Below are 22,485 nucleotides of genomic sequence, written 5' to 3' on the forward strand. Positions count from 1 at the left end.
CCAAACCCCCTCAACTCCACTTATTCTTTTCAACAGCTTCTTCAAACATGGCACCATTCATTATGGAAACTGCATCGAGTTTGAAGTGGCCCTTCGAGAGTAGCTTCTCAGACAGACAGAACAGGAACTACTTCTGGATGGACTTTCCCAGGAAACTAACCCGAATCCATTAGGGAATATTTGTTCCTCTCACCTCTCTGCGCAGGGATGACCAGAGACTGGGTAAAAATTCCTTGAGCTCCTTCTGTCCATAGACCGTGCAGGCAGCATTCTGTAAGAGAAGCCACACAGAGGTCATCAAGCGAGTGTGTGCCACTTGTCCGTTATGGAACTATACTGCTTAGCAAAAGGAGCAAATCCCACTGCCCCTGAGTTATTATGAAGGATAAGCAAATTTAGGAAGGAAAACCCTTAGGGAAAGCTGCAGGACTGCATCACGGCCCCCACCTCCCCAGCCCCAAATTACAGAGCTTGGGTATCTTTGCTTAAGGGTCCTCACCAGGGTTTGCAGGGAGTCCAGCTTGGCACTTTGTACGTCAGAATCCATTTTCTCAATAAGAAGCGGGAGCAAGAACTGTGGAGGGAAAGGTATTGCAAGCCTTAGTGTGTTCTTTAAGGCAGACTAGACTCCAGAAGTTCAGACCGCCCCCCGCAAATAGCAAACCCCATAAGCAATATGGAATGCCCCTTAAAGGGGGCAATTGCACAACTTCTTGTCTTCACTCTAACTCAAAGATGGGCAACATGCATCAACACACCAAAAAAGCAGATCTGTCAAAGTCCAACAGTGGCAGTTTGAAAGAGCTATTTGGGGGCGGGGGGGGGGATGCAAAAGGATCGGAAGTGTATCAAGAGGAATGCCCAACGTGTTGTTCACGGCCACTCTGTTGTGAAAGAGTGCTCTGCATAGTCCATCAGGATGGAAACTAGCAACACCATTGCTAGCTTCCATCCCAATGGACTCCATTACTGTGTTGGGTGCTTGTTTCTTACCTCAGCAAAAACGGGGGTGGAGGTCAGCACCGCCCGCAGGCCGACAATCAAGTCTTCTCTCTGGATTCCGTGAGGATCATTGGGGGGCTGGAACGGAATCAGAGACTGAAAGCTCTGCTTGTGAAAACCTTCCCATTTAAGGCCAACTTGCTGTGCTGAATAAACCCATTTCCAGACAGATACCCCCAAAGGCAGACATCACGACTGGCTGGTTCAGAGGATACGCTGACTAGCCCTTTTAAAATTGTGGGGGAGGAGTGTGGGTGCACGTCTTCCTCCACCCCACCCATCATCTCATTACAGAGAGGGTTTCACCTGCCCACCCCCCAAGTGATTAGACTATTGTGTGCTAGGTACAGGGGGGAGACTCCTCCCCAACTTGTTTTAAAGGGCTACTATGAGCATTGTCAGAGCCAGCCCAGAGACTGTCCTGCTTCAGCACCCATATCCCAGGAAGGAGCCTGACTAATAAGAGACACACCACCAAATGAACTCACTCACAGGGGTAAAGTCAATGGGGAAGTAGCAGGATGTCACCTCAAACAGCTCCTCTGCAAAAGGCCCTGAAAGGCAAAAGACAGCAGTATGAGTCCGCAAGGTGGACCAGAGCAGCAAGCTGAAAATTCAACCTAAGTCACAGCCACAGGAACTTAGGAAGGAATATAGGAAGCTGCCATATAGTGAGTCAGACCATTGGTCTATCTAGCTCAGTACTGTCTACACAGACTGGCAGCAGCTACTCCAAGGTTGCAGGCAGGAATTTCTCTCAGCCCTATCTTGATGCCAGGGAGGGAACTTGGAATCTAGACGCTCTTCCCAGAGTGGCTCCATGCCCTGAGGGGAATATCTTACAGTGCTCACATGTAGTCTCCCATTCAAATGCAAACAGGGTAGACCCTGCTTAGCTAAGGGGACAGGTCATGCTTGCTACCACCAGACCAGCTCTCCAGAGGCTCAGAAGCTGTACTGTCTGGCCTATTCATTTGCAGTGTATTTGGTACAGCCAGTGTGACAGGCTACAATGGGGAGAGAAAGCCAAGGATGCTTTTAACAGGTTTCTATGCTCAAGATTTGCCCCTCCAGTCCACACTGTCACACACAATGGACATGATAAGAAGCCCAACCAACCAGCCACTAGCCACATGGATTCCCTTCAGATGACGAGCCTGGCAGGGATTTGAGCTTACCTAGTGTATAGCCCTTGACGATAATGTCTTGCACAATCTGAAAGGCTACCAAGAGGTTGCGTGGATCCTTCTCCCCATCCATCACCTGGATGAAGCCAAAGGTGAAATCAGCACCCAGACCTTTCAACTCTGTGGGAGAAAGCAGTCGATAGGGATATTCCTGGGGCATTCCAGCTAGGTCTCTGCCTCTAACTCAACCCCTTCCACTACTCCCCATCTCACCTGCTTCTCGGCTAATCATAAAGTTGGTGATGATGGTGTAGACTGTATGGCGATCCAGTTGGAGCAAAGACTAGAAGATGAGAAGAGCACAGCTGGGGAATAAACCAATATTACATGCACATTTTCTAACTTTAGACATATAGATTTGCATTATGATTATCTCCAGTTTGTTTTGTGTTGCTTCTACCTTATGACAATATTATGTGTACTTTGTATATTGCCTTGGGAGCAGAAAGGCCATCAAGATATACTAAGATAAGCCAGTGGTTTATATATATCTATACACACGCACGTACAGTATCAACCTGCAGCTGGTCAGAACTACTAACCATCCAACAACATCACTTCCCTACCTTTGTGAAAAAGCGCCATCCGTTGGGGGTGGGGCAGAGGTGAGTAGGAAGAAATAGTGCCTTGCCGAAGGCAGCTTAGCAAGTTGGTGGCCAAGATGGATTTGAACTGAATTTGCTACCCATCAAGCTGTTCTATGTGCCAGAGCCTTTGAATGGGCCATGCAAGACCAGACTGTTCTAGATGGGGAAGCAGCATGATCCAGCATTGCTCCTAGAAGCATAAGTTGCAGCTATGGCTAGGAGTGCCAGTTTGCAGAGCTTCGGCTAATGTGCCATCTGCAGCCCCCACTTCTGGAGAAAGCAAATCTGGTTTTTGTTATACATGCATTAGGCACATCCAGTTTAGGTTACTGCAACATGCTTTGATGTGGGGCTGTCCCTGAAAAGTGTCTGGAAACTGCAGCTGGTGCAAAAAGTGGCTGCTATCAGGGATTAAGCTATCTTGTTCATATTTTTCCAATTTTATTTCTGTATGAGATCCCAGTTAGTTTCCAGGTCCAAATCAATGTGCTGGTTATTCTCTCTAAAGCCTTATGTGACTTGGGTCCAGGATATCAGAAAGACTGCGTCTCTCCTTACAAATTTTACTTCACAGCAAGGTCATGGGTTGGGGGCAGGGACTGCTTCAGGACCCACTTGTTTTGGAGAAGAGATTGGTGGGAACCCATGATAGAGACTTCTTAGTGGTCACTTCCAAAACCTCCTATTCCAGGAGGCATATCTGGTCGTATTTCTTCCTGTCTTCAAGTCAGTGGTTCCCAAACTGGGAGCCTCCAGATGTTGCTCAACTACAGCTCCCAGCATCTCCACCTACAATTTATTATGGCTGGGGTTGATGGGAGTTGTAGTTTAGCACAGTGGTTCCCAAACTGGGAGCCTCCAGATGTTGCTGGTTAAAACCACCACTGGTGTATCAGAGCTGCTCAACTTTGGCCCTCCAGCTGTTTTTGGAGTACAGCTCCCAGCATCCCCAGCCATAGTGGCTGATAGCCAGGGATGATGGGAGTTGTAGGACAACATCTGCAAGAGGGCCAAAGTTGAGCAGCCCTGGTGTAGACTGATCACCCCCCATGTGGTATGATAGTTTGGCCTTAGATTTTGTAGGGCTTTTTACTGTTGTGAATTGCTTCTGAGATGTTCACTGTGCTGTTTTTGTTTGCTGCTTTAAATTATTGTATTTATTGTTAAGAGCTTTTATATTTTATGACTGATTGTTTTACTCTTTGTGAGTTGCCTTGGATGCCCCTGTGGGGCATATACATTTTAAAAATAAATAAAATTGTTCCCCGCATGATACTATCTGAGGAAGCAGAAGAGAAGTGTAGCCCTCTATAAATACCAATGTTCAGAGAGTTCAATGGCCCAGCCCAACCTGAACCCTTGAAGACTACCCAGGGTTACTTCCACCCTGGATTTTCTAATGCTGTTCTCACAAGGCCAGAGCAACACACTCAGAACTACTAAAATGACATGGCCTTTGATCCACTTGATGCCAAGAGAATATGGTTGCGCCAATAAGGGAAATGCCTACTGTCCATCACTGCAGGTATACAATGCTAGATCAACCAGTTTCCAAATAGCTCTGTGAACCAGGAGGCTAAAAGCATGGGTGTAAGAAGAAAGAGTAAATGAGAGAGAATCAACAACAAATATTCAGGGCTTCCTGTGCTCACCTGAACATGGACCTCTTGGAAGATGGCTTTGAGGACAGATACGGCCAGGCCTGGCGCCAACTCTTCACACATACTCTAGAGACACAAGACATACAAATCCTGGTAACAACACAGGGCCCATCTGCATTAGGGGGTGGCTACCTGCAGTGGCTCCTAGCAAGAGGTTTAGGGCCTCAGCCTGGGAGAGGACAATTTATCACTTTATCACGAAACACCATTTTGATGAAACACCAGGATGAAATCACCCAAAGACACAGGGAAAATGAGCCAGCCATTTAACCAGCAGTGCAACAGAGACCCAGTCATAAGGAAGGAAAAGCAACAACCAACTATGAAGAACCCCAGATCCCAGGTAATTTCAGAAAATGAGTCCTTGAGTACCACCTCAACGGATTTCTCTGGCAGCATCTGCAGTAACCCCTGCTGGGAAAAGAGGCACCTTTAAAAGCACTAGTTTTCATATTTATCAGCGGGAAGAGTACTGTCCCTATTCATCCCATCATAGTACCCCTCCAGGGGCTGTTGCTGGTGTGTCCTTTGTATATATTTTTTAAGACTGTGAGCCCCTTTGGGTCAGGGACTACCTTATTTGTTTTGCTAAGTAAACCACTTGGTTAGCTGTTTTTACTGAAAAGCAGAATTAATATCTCATGAAAGGTAAAGTGTGCCGTTGAGTCGGTGTCGACTCTTGGTGACCACAGAGCCCTGTGGTTGTCTTTGGTAGAATACAGGAGGGGTTTACCACTGCCATCTCCCACACAGTATGAGATGATGCCTTTCAGCATCTCCCTATATCGCTGCTGCCTGATATAGGTGTTTCCCACAGTCTGGGAAACATACCAGTGGGGATTCAAACCAGCAACCTCTGGCTTGCTAGTCAAGTCATTTCTCTGCTGTACTATTAGGTGGCTGAATATCTCACTAGTCACATCTAAATGATCCAGACCTTCCAACCCGTTCCATTGAACAGATAGCTATTGCAATGTTCCCAATTCTGCAGTGGATTCCTTGTTACTGATGGTGGCAACAGGAACAAATTCTCACCAGAGCTTTGAGTCCCTTAAGCACAGAGGGAATGACCAAGTGATGATCTTTCAGCCGGTTCTCATAGAACAAGATTAGGTGCGTCACTGGAATACAGAAGCACAAACAGATACTTAGATATGGCAGTCAGCAGGCCTCGATGCCATAAAAAGAAATCTGGGTAAGTCAAGTTGACATCTACATCATTCCCAGCACATTTGAAAGGTAGTGAATACAGAGCTATGACAGTAGTGTTTGCCCAACACTCCTGGCATTTTCCTCCTCACACCTATAAGTCAAAAAGTTCTGACAGGCAGTTGGTTATATGTAAATATGCAATGCCTACTACCATGACCAAAGAAACAGGCGTGGACAGGGCATTGCAGAAAGCAAATGGACAAGCCCCTGAGCACTTGTGACCTCACCTCTCTTTACACTTCCCTCCGCCTAGGACAGGGCTACACAACTTCGGCCTTCCAACTGTTGTTGGACTACAACTAGCATCATTCTTAACTACTGGCCTCTGTGGCTGGGAATGATGAGAGTTGCAGTCCAACACCAGCTGGAAGGCCCAAGTTGGTCAGCCCTGGCGTAGCATCTCAACTCAGAGCACTTTTGATCGCCGGCTGCTAGGTCTGCAGAGGAAAAATCTTCACACAACACATAATCAACTTATGGAATTATCTGCCACAAGATATGGTGTTGGCTACTAGTTTGGGTGGCTTTAAGAGGGGTTTGGATAACTTCATGGAGGAGAGGGTCTATCAACAGCTACTAGTCGGAGGGCTATAGGCCACCTCCAGCCTCAAAGGCAGGATGCCTCTGAGTACCAGTTGCAGGGAGTAACAGCAGGAGAGAGGGCATGCCCTCAACTCCTGCTGTAGGCTTCCAGCGGCATCTGGTGGGCCACTGTGTGGCACAGGATGCTGGACTAGATGGGCCTTGGGCCTGATCCCGCAGGGCTGTTCTTATGTTAAAATAATAGATGTGCTGCCTTTGTAACTCTGGGACACAGCGTGGCAGAGGAAAGGACTCAAGGGGGGTGGAAGGATGACGGAGAAGGAGGAGAGCAATACCAGAGACAGCATGGATTCAAATCTCCAGGACTGAGGCCTGTTGAGGATACCTATAGGAAACTCAATCAGGGTTAAAGCTCATGAGAGTTACACCCTTCAGAAAAGCCTTCTCCTCACTGTGTTGCCCCAAGACCCCATTCAAAAAGCAGCATTTGTAACAAGCCAGCTTGCTCCTTATCCATCACCACGATCCTGTCAATAGGAGCATTTCCTTCCACCCTACTATCAAGATACTGCTTAACCCTCTCCTAGACAATAATTACTATATATTGTCACCCACATCACAGTTAATGAGAGCACACTGCAGTCCAGATGCCTTCATGCGGCTCCAGATGACCACAAAGCCAATCAAGGCTTCTGATGAATGAATTAGTAGCTGAAGCACTTTTTAAGTACAAGTCATGGCTTCTGCAAACTGATTCGATCCCAACCTTATTCACCAAGGCTGCATATTCATTTGAAAATCTGCAGTCCACTCTATTAACCAACATTTTCAAACTACTTACAAAGTAATTAAAATAGAGTATGACAGACAATTAGGGTGTCCCTTACTGGGTGGGACTTCCTCACCCAAATTGCCAAAAAGATCTCCTGTCGTTCCTGACTCTGGATGGTAGACACAAGAATAACTGGGGGTCTTCAGATATTTCAACCACCACTCTATTGTTGCATCTCTGATCCAATGCAGGTCTCAGAAAAAGTAACGCTGGCTTGGAAATGGTTGCTATGCGGCATGTCAGAGATCACCCAACCATTGAGTCATATCGACCTAGGATTTCTAGCTGCTGATCACAATCTTGGGCACAATGCTTTGAAGACTGAGGTTAACTCCTGAGGCAACACTCTCCTGAGCGAGAAGGACAGTTCACGAGTAGGATAGCATATGCCTTACCTTCCTTTTCTTGGAGCAGGGAATAGCACTGTAGGAGAACTTCGGAGAGCATCTGAATGCCCTGTGCACGCGTTCTAGGGTCTGCATTCTCAAGAGGGGACCTGCATTGGAGACACAAAACAGAGCAAGGTTTCAGGAGCTACATGTAGATATGGGATTCAAAAAAAAAAAAGTTAAACAATTTTTTAGAAATAGCCAGGAGGGAATCTGAACTGTACTCGAACACAAGATACAGTAACCTGAGAGATGGTCTTGTGGTAGCAAGCATGACTTGTCCCCTTAGCTAAGCAGGGTCTGCCCTGGTTGCATATGAATGGGAGACTAGAAGTGTGAGCACTGCCAGATGTTCCCCTCAGGGGATGAAGCCGCTCTGGGAAGAGCATCTAGGTTCCAAGGTCCCTCCCTGGCTTCTCTAAGATAGGGCTGAGAGAGATTCCTGCCTGCAACCTTGGAGAAGCCGCTGCCAGTCTGTGAAGATGATACTGAGCTAGACAGACCAATGGTCTGACTCAGTATATGTTAGCTTCCTATGTTCTTCTGACTTGATCAGCCAAGGTCAAAAGTACATTTACACCAAGAGCCGATATTTCAGCTGCACAGCTGCCTAAGGTAATAACTAGTTAGTGTTAAACATCAACTATCCTGTTCCCCCACTGCCATGTTGGTTTCTCTCTCTCTTACTACCTCTCCTCAGGATGCTTAAGAGCAGGCATCCCCAAACTGCGGCCCTCCAGATGTTGCTGAACTACAACTTCCAGCATATCCAACCACAAAAAATTGTGTCCAGGGATGCTGGGAGTTGTAGTTCAGCAACATACGGAGAGCCGCAGTTTGGGGATGCCTGCTTAAGAGTTTCCCTATCCCAAACCACACAAAAGTGACTGGTCAATTAAATGGTCAATCCCCTGCTTGTTATTCGAGTGTCCACAAATTGTGTCTGGGTTTGGTAGCTAACCAGGGGCGGTCCTTTCATTAGGCGAGGCAGTCACCTCAGAGAGCAAATTACTGGGGCACCAACAGAGTAGTGAGATGCTCCCTGCTGCCACCATCACCATCGGAGCAGCTCTTCAGGACAGACCTGACCCTTGCAAGTTTTGCAAGGAATGCCTTCCCTCAAAGTTTTCAAGGAACACGAGGAGAGAAGAGGAGGCTGCTGGCAACCTCCCCTCCTCTGCCCCACTTTCAAAGCTTGCAGAGGTCAGTTTTGATAAAGGAGCTGGCTTCACTGGGAAAGGCAACATCTGGCACCTTACCTTGGGCGCTGCCATACCTTGGACCACCCTTGCAGCCAACCATTGTTTCCCAGTAACCAGCAGTGAAATCCAATCCTACAATGGCTAACAAACGGCTAACAAATATTTCTACCCAAGGAAGATGTAGAGGGAATTGGGAGGTTTGCATACTGCTGGGAGCAATAAGTGGTGTTTCGTCTAACAGGGATTCCCAGATGTCATGGACTACAACTCCCATATTTCCCAACCAAAGCTGGGAGTTGTAGTGAACAACATCTGGCAATCCTTGTTAGAGGGAACACTGGCTATAAGTTCTAGTAACTCAGCAATCATGAAACACATACTGTATATCTTCAGTGTAAACAATCACTTCCAAAGTATGTCTTCAGCAGAATTTGGACAATTTATTTTATCCGCAGTGACAAAAATCACGCTCTATTTTTTGTGACTATATTAATTGATTTTAAAAGGGATTACTGTACATTTCCCCCCCCCTCACAGCATTCATTGGCATTTAACCAAGGGCAGTGTTTTAGCCAAGGCCATGTTTTGAAAGCAGGCTCCTATCCATGTTTACTCCAAAGTTAGTCCCTTAGGGTTCAACAGTACTTGCTCCCAAGTAACTGTGAAAGAATGGAAGGAGGATTTCAAGCTGACACACCATAACCCCACCAGCAGCTTTCTAGATGCTGCCTGCCCATGTGCCCAGTGGGAGAGGGTGGAGCTGGAGAGACCAAGAGGACAGATCACAGTGAGTCCTGAGAGCGTGTGAAACAAATGAAATGTAACCTGCTGTCCAGAGTCCAGTGTCTCATTCAGCAGTACAGAGAAGTTCACATGATCCCTCTTTCCACAGACACAACTTGCGTGAGGCGAGAGCAGGAGAGAAGTCACTCCCATCCTCACTCACAAAGCCCTGCAACTTGAACTGCGGAGCTTTTGCAACAGCAGCCATGCAGCCAGCGGTTCCCAAGGGCAAACAAACAAAAACCTGAACAGCTAGTCATTCAACAGCAACTATCCAGTAGGGGCTTTTGAACCTCTCATTCGGCTTTTACGTTTTCTCTCTGATCGGGCGGGGCGGGAGCCCTAATCCTAACCCTCACGATTGTCCAAGTGTGGAGAAAGGGACCAAGTGCTGAACCTACCTACTCACGATGGTAGAACTTACTCCCTTTCATCTCCTGTGAGAGCCACTAATGTTGAAAGCGGAACTAACCCCTGCTAACTGGGCAAAGAGGCGTCTTTTACCATGGTGATTCTCTTTATTTAGTCACTGAGTCACAGGGGGAGAGTAACTGTCCCTATCCACCCCCAGCACAGTACCTCCATTGACTGTTGCTGGTGTCTATCTTATGTTTTGTTTTAGAATGTGAGTCCTTTGGGGACAGGGAGCCATCTTATTTATTTCTTGTCTCTCTTTGTAAACCGCCCTGAGCTATTTTTGGAAGGGCGGTATAGAAATCGAAATAATAAATAACAAACAATAATAATAATAACAATAGTGTTCACAGCTTTGCTGCGGGGCTGCACCTTCTACCTTCCATTCAGAGGCTCCTCTTTGCTTCACTGGCACCACAATTTGCCTGGTGTCAGCTTAGGGGGGCGGAGGCAGTGCCAATGCCCACAGAAGACCTCCGCTCCATGTCTCTTGCGCCCAAGCTACTCAGGGGATGATGGAGGCCAAGAGGCATGTGTGTGTGTGTGTGTGTGTGTGTGTGTGTGTGTGTGTGCATGTCCACACATGTGCCCAGCCCAGGGCCTGCTCCAACCTTTCCCCCAGCCTGAAGGAGAGAAGCCATTCCTCATTTCCTCCAAGAAGAACTTGGGGGAGAAAAGGAGAGGGAAGGTTCTCACCCCTTTGTGGGAGGTCCCAGCAGCTGCGATTGGACTCTCAGGGCTGGGTGTGTGGGACAGAGGCAGGACCACTTAACGGGCACTCGCTGCTGGTGAGTAGGGGCATGAATTTATAGAACTCTGCTTTTGTTAGAAATGCTTTGGGTAAGATCAGCCCTCTTGCTGGAGAAAGAAGTTGCAATGAATACTTTCCCATACTGCATCTGTAAGGGAGAAGCATGATTAAGCTATATATGCCATTCGCTCACTGTTGCAAGATGTTGGGGGACTGGGCCATAGCTCTGTGGAACAGCATCTGCTCTGGATGCAGAAGGTCCCAGCTTCAACCCCTGGCATCTCCAGGTAGGGCTGGGAGAGACTCCTGCCTGGAACCTTGGAGAGCCACTGCCAGTCATTGTAGACCAGAGCTGCTCAACTTCGGCCCTCCTGCAGATTGTGGCTGACAACGCCCATAATCTCTGGCTATTGGCCACTGTACTGGGGATCATGGGAATTGTAGTCCAAAACCAGCTGGGGGCCTAAATTGAGCAGGCCTGGTATAGACAATATGGAGCAAGATGGACCAATGGTCTGACTTGGTATAAGGCACCTTCCTATATTCCTATGCCTACAGTTGGTAACTCATGATGTCCACCCACAGAGCGGTTGCTTTGGCTCTTTTCCCACAAGCTAAGCCTCACTAGGTGTCCCCGTCCACCTCATCCCATGGGGAGAAGATCTTTAATCCTGTGTGACCTGCTTTGGAAACTTAGTTTTGCACATGTAGGTAAGCATATGTTGTACCAAGCTGTTTTCTTTTCTTCTGGTTTCAGCATCAGTTCCTTTTAACCCTAATCAAACCACCTTGAAACTTTTAAGATGCAAGCCCTCTTCTCATGCAGCTCCCCCCATGTGTTTACTGCAGAGGATGTGAGACCAGCACACCATCTTCTGGCCCTGCCTTCAAATGTCAAATGCACCCACTGGCCATGCCCTCCACCCCTACCCCTCATAGGGATGTGCATGGAACCAGAAGGGGGTGGTGGTGGTGCTTTAAGAGCAGAGGAGGATGCACTTACCCCTCCCTCCGCTCTTCCCCTGCCAGCGCTCCTTTTTTCCTAAAGTCCATGGGGCAGCAGTGTACCTCCCTGCCGTCCCACTTACCGGATACAACCAGAAGAATCTGACGCACCTGTGCATACCGGGCTCGGGCACGTGCATGTCATGCGCGCATGTGTGCAACATGCGCAAACCTGTGCCATACAGGCGTGTCAGGTACTTCCGGTTGTATCCGGTCAATGGGGGCAACGGGGTGGCAGGGAGGTACGCTACTGCCCCGATGGACTTTAGAAAAAAGGAGCACCAGCAGGGGAAGAGCGGAGAGAGGAGTAAGTGCACCCTCCTCTGCTCTTAAAGCAGCACCCCCAAGCCATCGAAGTGGCGGAACAGGCCGCTGTCCAAACTGGTTCCGTGCACATCCCTTTTTTTATGAGGAAGGGGCCCTTCCCATGTACCCCGCACAAGGAGCAGACCTGATCATCCAGGCACGGAGGACATGGGTAGGGCCTTTTTCTCATGAAAGCTGAACATGGTCCTCCCTGCCTGCACTCAGTAAGCACACGGGGGATTAAGTGAGGCTAGAGTGTCTGTGTCCATGTTCCAACCGCTTTTCATCCCACAAGCACTAGACTGCTCAGTGACTCGCTCTCCAGTTTAAGGTTACAAAGCATTAAAGGCTGGTAAGCTCTATAAGGGACCCAGAGCACAGATAATATAACAGAGGGGGGCCCCCCACCTTTTTGAGATACAGAAACAAAGGGCGGCAATTTGAAGTATTTTTGTGGGGGCTGGGGTGTCCACAGCTGGGAATGAGAGTGAAAGGCTTTCCTTCACTGTCTCCCCATCACACCATATTGCTTTTATGCTCTGTACTGCATCTGCTACACTAGCAGCACTGAACACAAGTCACGGAGGAGTAAATGCAGCTACCAAGTGCAGTAGGAATGTATATGCAACCTGAAGGGAGTGAGAATGCCTTTCAGTGCCCAGAGTACAGAAGGAAGGGGGTAAGACACACTTTGTTACAGTATATTCTGGTTTATTTTATTTTATTTATTTTATTTATACACCGCCCTAAACTTCCATCTTTAGGCAGTTCACAGCAACATAAAACAAATTAAAACAGAAATTAAAGCCTTTAAACAATTTAAAACAACACATCTAGTTAAAAAGCTTGGGTGAATAAATGTATCTTTAGAGACTTTTCAAAAAGTTGCCAGAGATGAGGAGGCTCTTATTACAGCAGAGAGCACATTCCAGAGTCTCAGGGCAGCAACAGAGAAGGCCCGTCCCTCTGAAGCCACCAGACAAGCCGGTGACAACTTGTCTTGTGTTGCCAAACCTCTCTTGATTATCTCAATGGACGGTGGGGCTCATAATGAAGATGTTCTCTTGTTTAGTGCTTTGTAGGTTATAACCAACAACTTGTATTTTGCCTGGAAACTTATTGGTAATCAGTGTAGTTCTTTTAACATAGGAGTAATATAGTCTCTTTGAGGTGACCCAGGGACCAACCTGCCTGCCGCATTCTGTACCAACTGCAGTTTCCAGACTACATACAAAGTCAGCCTCACATAGAGTGCATTGCAGTAGTCATGTCTGGAGATTACCAGCATATGTACTACTGTTCTGAGGTCTTTTATCTCAAGAAATGGATGCAGCTGGCGTATCAGCTGAAGCTTATAGAAAGCACCTCTGGCCACCGCCTCAACCTGACACCAGGGAAAGGTTTGGGTCCAAGAGCACTCCCAGACTGTGTACCTGTTCCTTCTGAGGACGTGTGACCCCACCCAGAACTGGAGGATCAAAATTGTCTCCTGAGTTCCGACCCTGCACAATAAGAACTTCCATCTTATCTGGATCCAGTCTCCATTTGTTATCCAACCCATCACTGCCTCCAGGAAGGCATTAAGGGATGTTATGCCTTCTCCTGATGATGTTGACGTGCAGAAATAGATTTGGGTGTCATCAGCATACTGATGACACCCTGCACCAAATCTCTTGATCATCTCCCGAGCATCCTTCACTTTTATTTTGCAGCTTTAGGCCAATTCCCACCTCAGCAATATCCTCCTATTACAGGCAGTGGGGAGAGAGGAAGGCTGAGAGAATAGCTGCTCACCTAGTCACCTTGTGAGTTTGTGTCCAGGGTGATATTTCAGCCAGGGATTTCCTGGCTTGCAGTTCACATTTTTTTAGCCACTATATGATGCTGAAAGCTTCTCTCAGCCCCATCATCCAATGCAGACAACAGCCAAGCCCAAACATATACTCACAAGAGTGTCTTGGAGTCTATCCAAATGACTAAAAAGACATCATCATCACATATACTTTCTAGAAAAGGCTGAGTTCTTGCACAGTGTTCCACTTACCCCAAGGTCTCCACAACATCTAAGATGGTGCAGGTCCCAGCTTTCACTCCTAACAAGAGAGGAAAGGAGGATCAAAGGTAAAATTCTGCTCTGTGGATACATGGGGATTCATGTAGCTTAAGGCACCTGCCTGCCTGCACAGTTCAATGATATGGCACGAGCCTTGTATGCATGAGGTCCCAGGTTCAACTCCCACCACCCACAGTTAAAATGGACCTCCAGTCAGAGTAGAAAACACTGGGCTAAATCCATAACCCAACTCCATATAAAACAGTTTCATGTTCATGTGAGTCGAAAATCATTTATCCTGTAGATACATAAGGCAAAACACAAAGCTATCTTGGTTGGCCCTCTGAAGCCAGAAGGGATGGGGGCGGGGAGAGAGTCCTCCAGTGCTCTTACCGGACAGGAAACATAATTGCTACTGAACAGGATGTCTCTACATGCCCTTAAGGTTGGGTTGTCCCAGCTGGGATAGTGCAACAGGAACCACGGGGATACAACTAAATTGTAGGAAGGCAGCAATTGCCAGCTATTTGTAAGGCTGGTCCAATCATGCAAGAATGAGCTAAGCAGGGGTTTTAACCAGATTCTGTCCCATCTTCACAGTAGCCGACAAATCATTTCAGTTATGGGCCAATCAAGACTTTAATATATCCAGTCAGGTTCTCAAGCAGCTTCTTAAATGCCCGTTTAGTGTTACAGAAGCCACTAAGACAGCAAACAGAAACCAGTACAGCCCAGGAAGTTAAGCAGCAGCCAGCAAGCGGGGCATACCAAACTGTCAATTACGTTCTCAGCTGGAATTATTTTTTCAGAGCAAGTACCTGGCCAGACTACTGCTCAAACATCTCAAACATCTGGGAACAGGGAAAAGCATACCTCTGTCCTAATCGGCCTTATAACTGGAATGCAACTGCCCATCTCTGAGCAATTCACCAGAACCCATACATGCACTCCCAGAAAGCAGAGGAGCCCAGATAGCAATAGCAATAGCAATAGCACTTACATTTATATACCGCTCTATAGCTGGAAGCTCTCTAAGCGGTTTACAATGATTCAACATTTTGCCCCCAACATTCTGGGTACTCATTTTACTGACCAAGGAAGGAAGGAAGGTTGAGTCAACCTTGAGCCCCTGGTCAGGATTGAACTTGCAACCTTCTGGTTACAGGGCGGCAGTTTTACCACTGCGCCACCAGGGGATCCAAGTTGTCAACACGGCACTGTGTTACTGCAGCACTATTTATTTTTACATTTATATCTCGCTCTTCCTCCAAGGAGCCCAGAGCAGTGTGCAGGGTTAGGCTTGTCCTCAGAACAAGCCTCTGAGGTAGTTTAGGCAGAGAGATAGACGACTGCTCCAGAGTCACTGTTACCAGCTACGCTTATTCTACCCGGCTCCCAGGAGCCTCCCTGTTTGCAGTTGCATCTCCAGGCTTGGAAACTGCACTTTGGATATGCTCAGGAGCTGCGCCGCAAAATGAGCTCTCAGTTTATGTTATACATGGGGACAGGTCACTTAGTTGGCACTGGGCTAGTTGCCTGGATTTGGCTGCAAACAAAGCAAATTGGAATGGGAATAAGATGCACCCCCTCTCCCCATGTGGGAGCCCCAACTAAGTAGTCTTGAGAGTAAGAGTGAACCACCTCAGTCCCCCCCTCCTTTCACAGGAGATAACAACGTGCTAACGAGCCAGTTTTGCCAAGCAGGAAGAAAATTAGGTAAGTTAGCAAGTAATGATCTCCCCATCACAAAGGAGATGAGTCAGTGAGGTAGACCTAGAGGTGTACCCACTGAAATTATTGATAGGATTATTGCAAATCCTGTCCCAGCACTGATACTCTTTTGCACACCTGCACACTTTGATTTTCATCACAATCAGGCTTGCACACAAAAGGCGATCCCCACATTGTTACACCCAGGAACAGAGGTCCCTGTAACTTTCTTCATCTCTGTGCGGAATGAGTTTTGTTCTGGGTGGCAGTATCAAGGCAGTGTGTGTGCACCTGCATCCAGAGTGGGGCCTTCCTGATTCAACCTGAGCGGGATCTAAAATTAACTGAGCGGACATGAAAAAAAACTTGTGAGCGCATGCATGTGCGCATGCCTTAGAGGGAACAGTGCCCAGGAAGAACGATCAGACAATGCATTTCGTCCAGGCTCACCCTGGCCCCTCTAATCAGCAAAGTACATCAGTAGCAAATGTGCCCCCAAAGCATACAGTGTGTTCCCTCATTCCTTTTACTTGGCACTCCATTACAACAAGCACTCTCTTGTGCTCCTTTGGACTCGTCACCTGGGGCCCCAACGAGCGATCTCCGTGGTCCCTCGTATACTATACTTGGGGCTCCATTGGGCACTGCCTTTGCCCTCCTCCAACCTACAAAGAGCTTGAAATCACTAGCTGGATCGGTCCCTGTGTCAATCCATCCAGCTTGCCTCGCACCCATAGGAAGCTGGACTCACGGAGAAACCTCTCTCTTTCTCGTGGACACCTCTCCCTCTATTAATCTCTATTCCCCTCCTGCTTTCCATCACTCTGAAGTCCCTCCAGGAGCCCCTGGGTCTCATTGTCCAGATAAGGTGAATGTCTTTGCCCCTCCCCGGGCCCCGAAACTATCTCTGCGCCCCTTTCTTAAATCCAACCCTCTCTACGTTCATCTCTCAAGCATCTTTTCTCTTGCCCACCTGGAATCTCATACTAATTAGACTTTAAGCTAAAACGCCTTATTGCAGTTGGTTTACCTGGAAACATATTTTTAATTGCTTTAACCACACAATTCTTTTCCTGTATTCCCCGCTATCAAATAAATTCTTCTTTTGATTTTGAAACCATATTCTGCCTCAATCCAGTCGTTTCTTGAGTCCAAATGTTTGCACACATTAAAACTGGTGGAACTGATCCCCTCAAGAAATTTTCCCACAAAGCCTGAACATTTGGGTGCTGACCAAACACCCCTGGGCCAGTTCCATTAACACCACCCAGTGAATTTCATGACTGGACATGGATTTGAACTCTGGACTCCCCTGTCCTAGTCCATCACTCCAACTACTACACCATGCTGGCTCTCTAGCACTAGCAGCAGCTATAAAAGTAACCCCTGTTAACTTGGCAAAAAGGCACCTTTTAACATGGTGATTCTCTGTATTTAGCAGGGGGAGAGTAACTGTCCCTATCCACCCCCAGTACAGTACTTCCAGTGACTGTTGCTGGTGTCTATCTTGTGTTTCTTTTAGATTGTGAGCCCTTTGGGGACAGGGATTCGTCCATTTTATTTATTCATTATTTCTCTGTGTAAACCGCCCTGAGCCATTTTTGGAAGGGCGGTATAGAAATCGAATAAATAAATAAATAAATAAATAAATAAATAAATAAATAAGGTGTTGGCCTCCACCAGGGGTCCCTCTAACAGGAATTCCCAGATGTTGTGGACTACAACTCCCATAATCCCCAGCCAAAGGCCACTGCACCTGGGGATGCTGGGAGTTGTAAAGGACATCTGGGAATTCCTGTTAGAGGGATCACAGGCCTCCACCCTACAGTCGTCCAGAGCATCAATCTGACAAGAGCCACTTATGCTTAAGAGAAAGCGAAAGAACTGCACACAGCCTAAAATGGCCATGGCCATTTGTAGCTCTAGTATATCATGCTTTTGCCACTCAGGTGCTCACCTGAGGACAACTGCTACTCATCTCAGGCAAATGTGAAATTATAAGCCTGCCAAATCCAAAAGTTCTTACATTCTAAAATGTTTATCAAGTTCCCAACTGTGTTAATCCTCCATTCCTCCTTCTATCATGACATGTGCAGTTGTAATAATTCTCAGCATGTTACTGTGGAATATATCTATGTTTGTTTGTTTGTTTGTATTATTTTATTTATTTATTACATTTCTATACCACCCAAAACACAAGTTCTCTGGACAGTTTACAAACAATAAAAACAGCCAATAAAAGATTAAAACATTTCAACAATTAAAATTAAAAATGTTGCACAAAAGCCTAATTGGTAGTTTTCAAAATAAATTCTGATTTTAATATGAAAATGGTAGTATATATCCCTTGACATTCAGACTGCCATCTGCATTTCATTCAGATGCACCTTTTTAAAACTGTATTTTAAGTTAATGAAATTATGAATTGCCCAAACAAACAAAAACTGGCACCAACCTGCCCACAGTGACAATCTCATCCCTGCTGAGCAATTAATTAAATTACCTCATTACCAGTAGGTGAAGCTGTCCAGGAAAAAGAAGGAAGAAAACTACAGGTTAAACCAATGAGACTTCTCACCTCAGAGTACTTTCCTTCCAACTTACAGCATGGACAGAATACAAAATTCCTTCGGCTACTCAAGTCTGGCACAATTTGCTAAATCGCTGCTAGGGTATTGGAAGCGCGGCATGAACGAACCAATTATAAATCCTGCATTCAACTCATTTTATCAGCACTTCACTCTCAACTGCACAAGGTTTGCCGGCTAAGGAAAGAGCTGCGAGGTCTGTTTTCTTAACATGGCTCTCTGAAAACGACAATCACTATATTCCCAAGAACAGCTTTCTGAACTTAAAAGCTGGCCCAGAACTTAATATGAAGAGTTAGTTATTGAAAAAGAGGGGAAGCAAGTCTCAGCCTGAGCGTACTATTACATAGCTCCTTACTACAGCCCCCACCTCCACTTCTCAGCTATACTGGGGAGTGGGTGGAGTATACCAGGTACTCCAGGTAGTTCAGATAAGCTTGATTATACATTACTCAGGATATCATTTCTCCTATTTGTCAAGTAGGAGCCCCATTTGCATGCACAATAACTACCTAAATGATCCCAGAGAAAGGACAGGAATGGGTTCCTGCACCCTCTGTGTGTGTGTGTGTGTGTGTGTGTGTGTGTGTGTGTGTGTGAGAGATTACTGAAGGATGCAAAAAACAAAAACAAACCCTTCACATATGGCCCCCACTCCATCTCCCTAAACCACAAATCCAACAGGGGCCGAGGGCTGCAGACACACGACTCGGTATATCGCAGCTGCTATGTTCCTATGTACACACTCTCCTTATGCTACCTGGTGGCACAGAGTAAAACAAGCATGAGTCCTCAGCCACTGGAGTTAGCAGCATGGAAGCAGGCAATCTATCACTTGCTTTGCTTCTCTTCAGCCGAAGGTCTGTAGCTGGGAAGAAGGAGGAGGATAGCTGAGCTTAGAAGCTGGACCAGCAGGAGTGCCTCCTCTAAATCAGATTAGATCATCCAGATCCCTGAAACTGCAAGAGGAACTCCTGGTCTAGGGAGACAAGAGAGAACAGGTCTCAGAAGAGGCAGGGCTTCGTATAACATATCATCAGAGCCCAATCCCTCTTCCACAGGAGATCTGCTGCAATCCTTCTGCTGGCGCAGAGGTGCTACATCAGCTGTCCTTAAAACTGGTTCTATGAAGTCAAATATCTAAGTAAAGAGATCTGTATGTGGAAACAGTCTTCTATGCATGCATCACTTCCGGAATCAGGAACCTGAAGAGAGTGCACATTCACACTTGGACATGCACCACTATGATTTCAGATCCAGCAATCCATTCACATGGATCTCCTTGGTAAGATCAGAATTAGTTAGAGTGTGGAGAAAGTAAATTTTCCCTCTGTCTTCCCCCCACCCCGATCTTTTCCCCTCCTCCCAAATTTTTTTCCATGGGTCCACACTTAATATTTAAAATCAAGAACATGCTGTACTTCTAGTAAAAAAAACACCCCAGGGTAGATGTAATGAAAAATATAGCAGCAAAATACTATTTTTTCCACAATATATTTGTAGCAACTATTAGCAGCCTTGTTTATGGTCTTCAAGTTAGCGGAATCAGAAGTTACAGTTCTAATGGTGCTGAACACCACATCAGAAACAATGGATAACATTCACTGACCACTTGGCCTTGTTATTAGCTAGTGGTAATGAGTTTCAAAGCTTTAACTGAAAGTCACATGGTCAATTACCCACATTCAGTTTCCAAAAAGAGAAACAGGGCTCACTTTTGAAGTGCTGCTTGTTGTATTCTTAATTTTGCTTCCTTTCGGCTTTGAGGAGAAATGCAAATTATCTAAACCACACAAGATATGCAACGGTCTCTATTCTGCTTCAGTACCATTTTCTGAATAAACAGATTCCTTGAACCAGCCTCTTATCTGACCCTACAGGTATCTGCATTCTTTTTGAATGGCACAAACATAAAGTTGGGGAAAGTTAATAGATAAGTGAGACTTTTTCTGAAAAAGACTTAAGAAATACTAGTTACAATTCAGAGGCCAGCAATATGTGGGAAGTTTAAATCAAATCCCCACTTCTTCCTTTCAACCTTTACTGGTATCTCACTTTGCCCCTGTGGCTTCTGCAGGTCCCTCAGTTGTCAACTAGGAAGCAAAAGGGATATAAACCACTTGTGTGGCTTGCAAGCATTTAACCTCCCCATGTGGTTCTCCACTGTAGCTATTAAAACGTCAAAACTCATGTAGTGAGATTCTGGACCCTGCTAAAATTCCATGCACAGAACCAGCCATGCATTCCCCCTTGGATTCCATCATCTAACAAAGCTTTCATTGTTTGAATGGATAGCCAAATATCAACTGCTACAGTCTACCCATTTGTTTAACACCCCCTCCAACAGTCCCTTTGTTAAACAAAAAATACCATGTGACATGATAGCCACAAAGGGGTTAGAAGATAACTAAACAATATTTGAGATGCTTTCTCCATTGTGCATATTCACTCTATTCCTGAAAACACTGTCCAATTTACTTTATTAATATTTACAGGACTATTTATCAGGTTAATCTTAATTCAGATGAGGGTGTTGTAGCTCAGAGAGAGAGCATCTGCTTTGCATGGAAAAACTCCTTGATGGAATCACCATCCCCCCTGGAATCACCAGGAAGGGCTGAGTAGGATTCATGCCTGAAACTCTGGAGAGATGCTGCTAATCAGACCAGACAATACTGAGCAAACTGAGCTTGACTCAGTATAAGGTAGTTTCCTGTGTACCTATGTTTTGTGGTGTAGCAACCAGTGTTCCCTCTAACAGGAATTCCCAGAGGTTGTTGATTACAACTCCCATAATCCCTAACCAAAGGCCACTGCAAGCTGGGAATGCTGTGAATTGTAATCAACAACATCTGGGGATCTCTGTTAGAGGGAACACTGGTGGCGACTACTTTTAACTAATGATTCTGTGACTACAACTGTGTGTAGAACTGCATCTAGATTCTACAAAGGGGGGGGGGTAAGTGCAATTGCTAGGGGAGATGAATTCAGAAGTATGGTAAAACTTGCCTGACAATAGGGTTGGATGCTACAACTGGCCAGGTGATGATACAACATTTAGCATAGCTTCATAACTACATCCAAAATGTGAGGCAAAAGGGGCATGGTAAAACTTACCCCCCACCCCATGGCTAGAGGCAAAAGGGGCATGGTAAAACTTGCCCCCGCCCCATGGCTAGATGCTACAGACCAGATGGGACTGGTGGCCATAGCTCACTGGTAGAGCATCTGCCGTGCAAGCAGAAGGTCCCAGGTTCAATATCTGGCATCTCCAGATAGGGCTGGAAAAAGACTCCTGCATAAAACCTTTAAGAAGCTGCTGCCAGTCAGTGTTGTAGAGTAGACAATACTGAGCAAGATGGACCAATGAACAGACTCAATATAAGGCAGCTTCTGATATTCCTAATCTCTGAACAAATGCAGTCTCACCATGCTAATTTTATAATTGGCCACGAGTCCACAAATAGTTGTCTGAAAATTACCCATGTAAATATTCTCAAACACTGCAAAGTAAATGAGACTATATTTTCAGGAACAAAGGGAAATGCATGATGAAGGAAGCAACTCAAGAATACTTAAAATACACATCAGTTGTCTTTAAAACCCTCTTCTGTGCTCATAGGATGGTAAGAGTAGCAAAGGGCAGATTTTCCTATATTATCAGAATATTACAAGCAAGTAAGATTCAATAGTGTTCGTGATTCAACAGTGTTCAATACAGAACAGGAGCAATGGTGAATTTGCTCCCAGTCCAGGGTAACAAGGAATTATCTTAGTCTAGTCAGACATTATGCTGTACCTGCATTCTGATGTCCATACACACGTACATATTTTTGTGTGAACTATAATTGCATTAATTTTAAAACTGAACGGAGTACAGGCGCCTGAAATGCATGGTGTGGATCCAAAGTGCACTGCTGTACTGGTGTTTACATGTAACACATGAATAACTCACCTTGTACAGATCTGTAATGAAATGCACTGTACACGCATGCAGTGTTGAACATGTGAATAGAGCTCATGTATGCCCAAGCATGTTGGTTTTCTGTTTATCAGATCCTTTCTAAGCAAACACTGCTGCAATACAGCCAGCTTTACCCACACACTTCTTATGCTTTACCACAACATAAGAATACAATGAATATTTATATACTGCTTTTCAACCAAAGTTCCCAAAAATGGTTTACGTAGATAAAGATGGATCCCTGTCCCCAAAGGACTCACAATCGAAAGAAAGAAAGAATGAACACCAGCAACAAC

At 46.0% G+C, this 22,485-nt stretch overlaps 1 protein-coding gene across 7 annotated transcripts in view; it reads right to left on the reverse strand.

Annotated features, from left to right (window-relative positions):
* MMS19 (MMS19 homolog, cytosolic iron-sulfur assembly component) overlaps positions 1–22,485 on the reverse strand; it is a 37,806-nt gene that overhangs the window by 12,636 nt on the left and 2,685 nt on the right. For 3 of the 7 annotated variants that reach the window (XM_053312471.1, XM_053312466.1, XM_053312470.1), the window contains exons 2-12: positions 13,919–13,967; positions 7,420–7,520; positions 5,473–5,558; positions 4,813–4,851; positions 4,429–4,503; positions 2,403–2,472; positions 2,181–2,309; positions 1,495–1,556; positions 994–1,080; positions 500–574; positions 194–271 (exon numbers count right to left, since the gene is read on the reverse strand). In XM_053312471.1, coding sequence (XP_053168446.1) covers positions 194–271; positions 500–574; positions 994–1,080; positions 1,495–1,556; positions 2,181–2,309; positions 2,403–2,472; positions 4,429–4,503; positions 4,813–4,851; positions 5,473–5,558; positions 7,420–7,471 — 753 coding nt within the window. In that variant the 5' untranslated portion in view covers positions 7,472–7,520; positions 13,919–13,967. Of the gene's footprint in view, positions 1–193; positions 272–499; positions 575–993; positions 1,081–1,494; positions 1,557–2,180; positions 2,310–2,402; positions 2,473–4,428; positions 4,504–4,812; positions 4,852–5,472; positions 5,559–7,419; positions 7,521–13,918; positions 13,968–18,215; positions 18,587–22,485 lie in introns of those variants that run through there. The other 4 variants (XM_053312472.1, XM_053312467.1, XM_053312468.1 and 1 more) reach the window with 4 other exon arrangements.

Source organism: Hemicordylus capensis, chromosome 3 (genome assembly GCF_027244095.1).
Source record: "Hemicordylus capensis ecotype Gifberg chromosome 3, rHemCap1.1.pri, whole genome shotgun sequence".
Taxonomy (NCBI): domain Eukaryota; kingdom Metazoa; phylum Chordata; class Lepidosauria; order Squamata; family Cordylidae; genus Hemicordylus; species Hemicordylus capensis.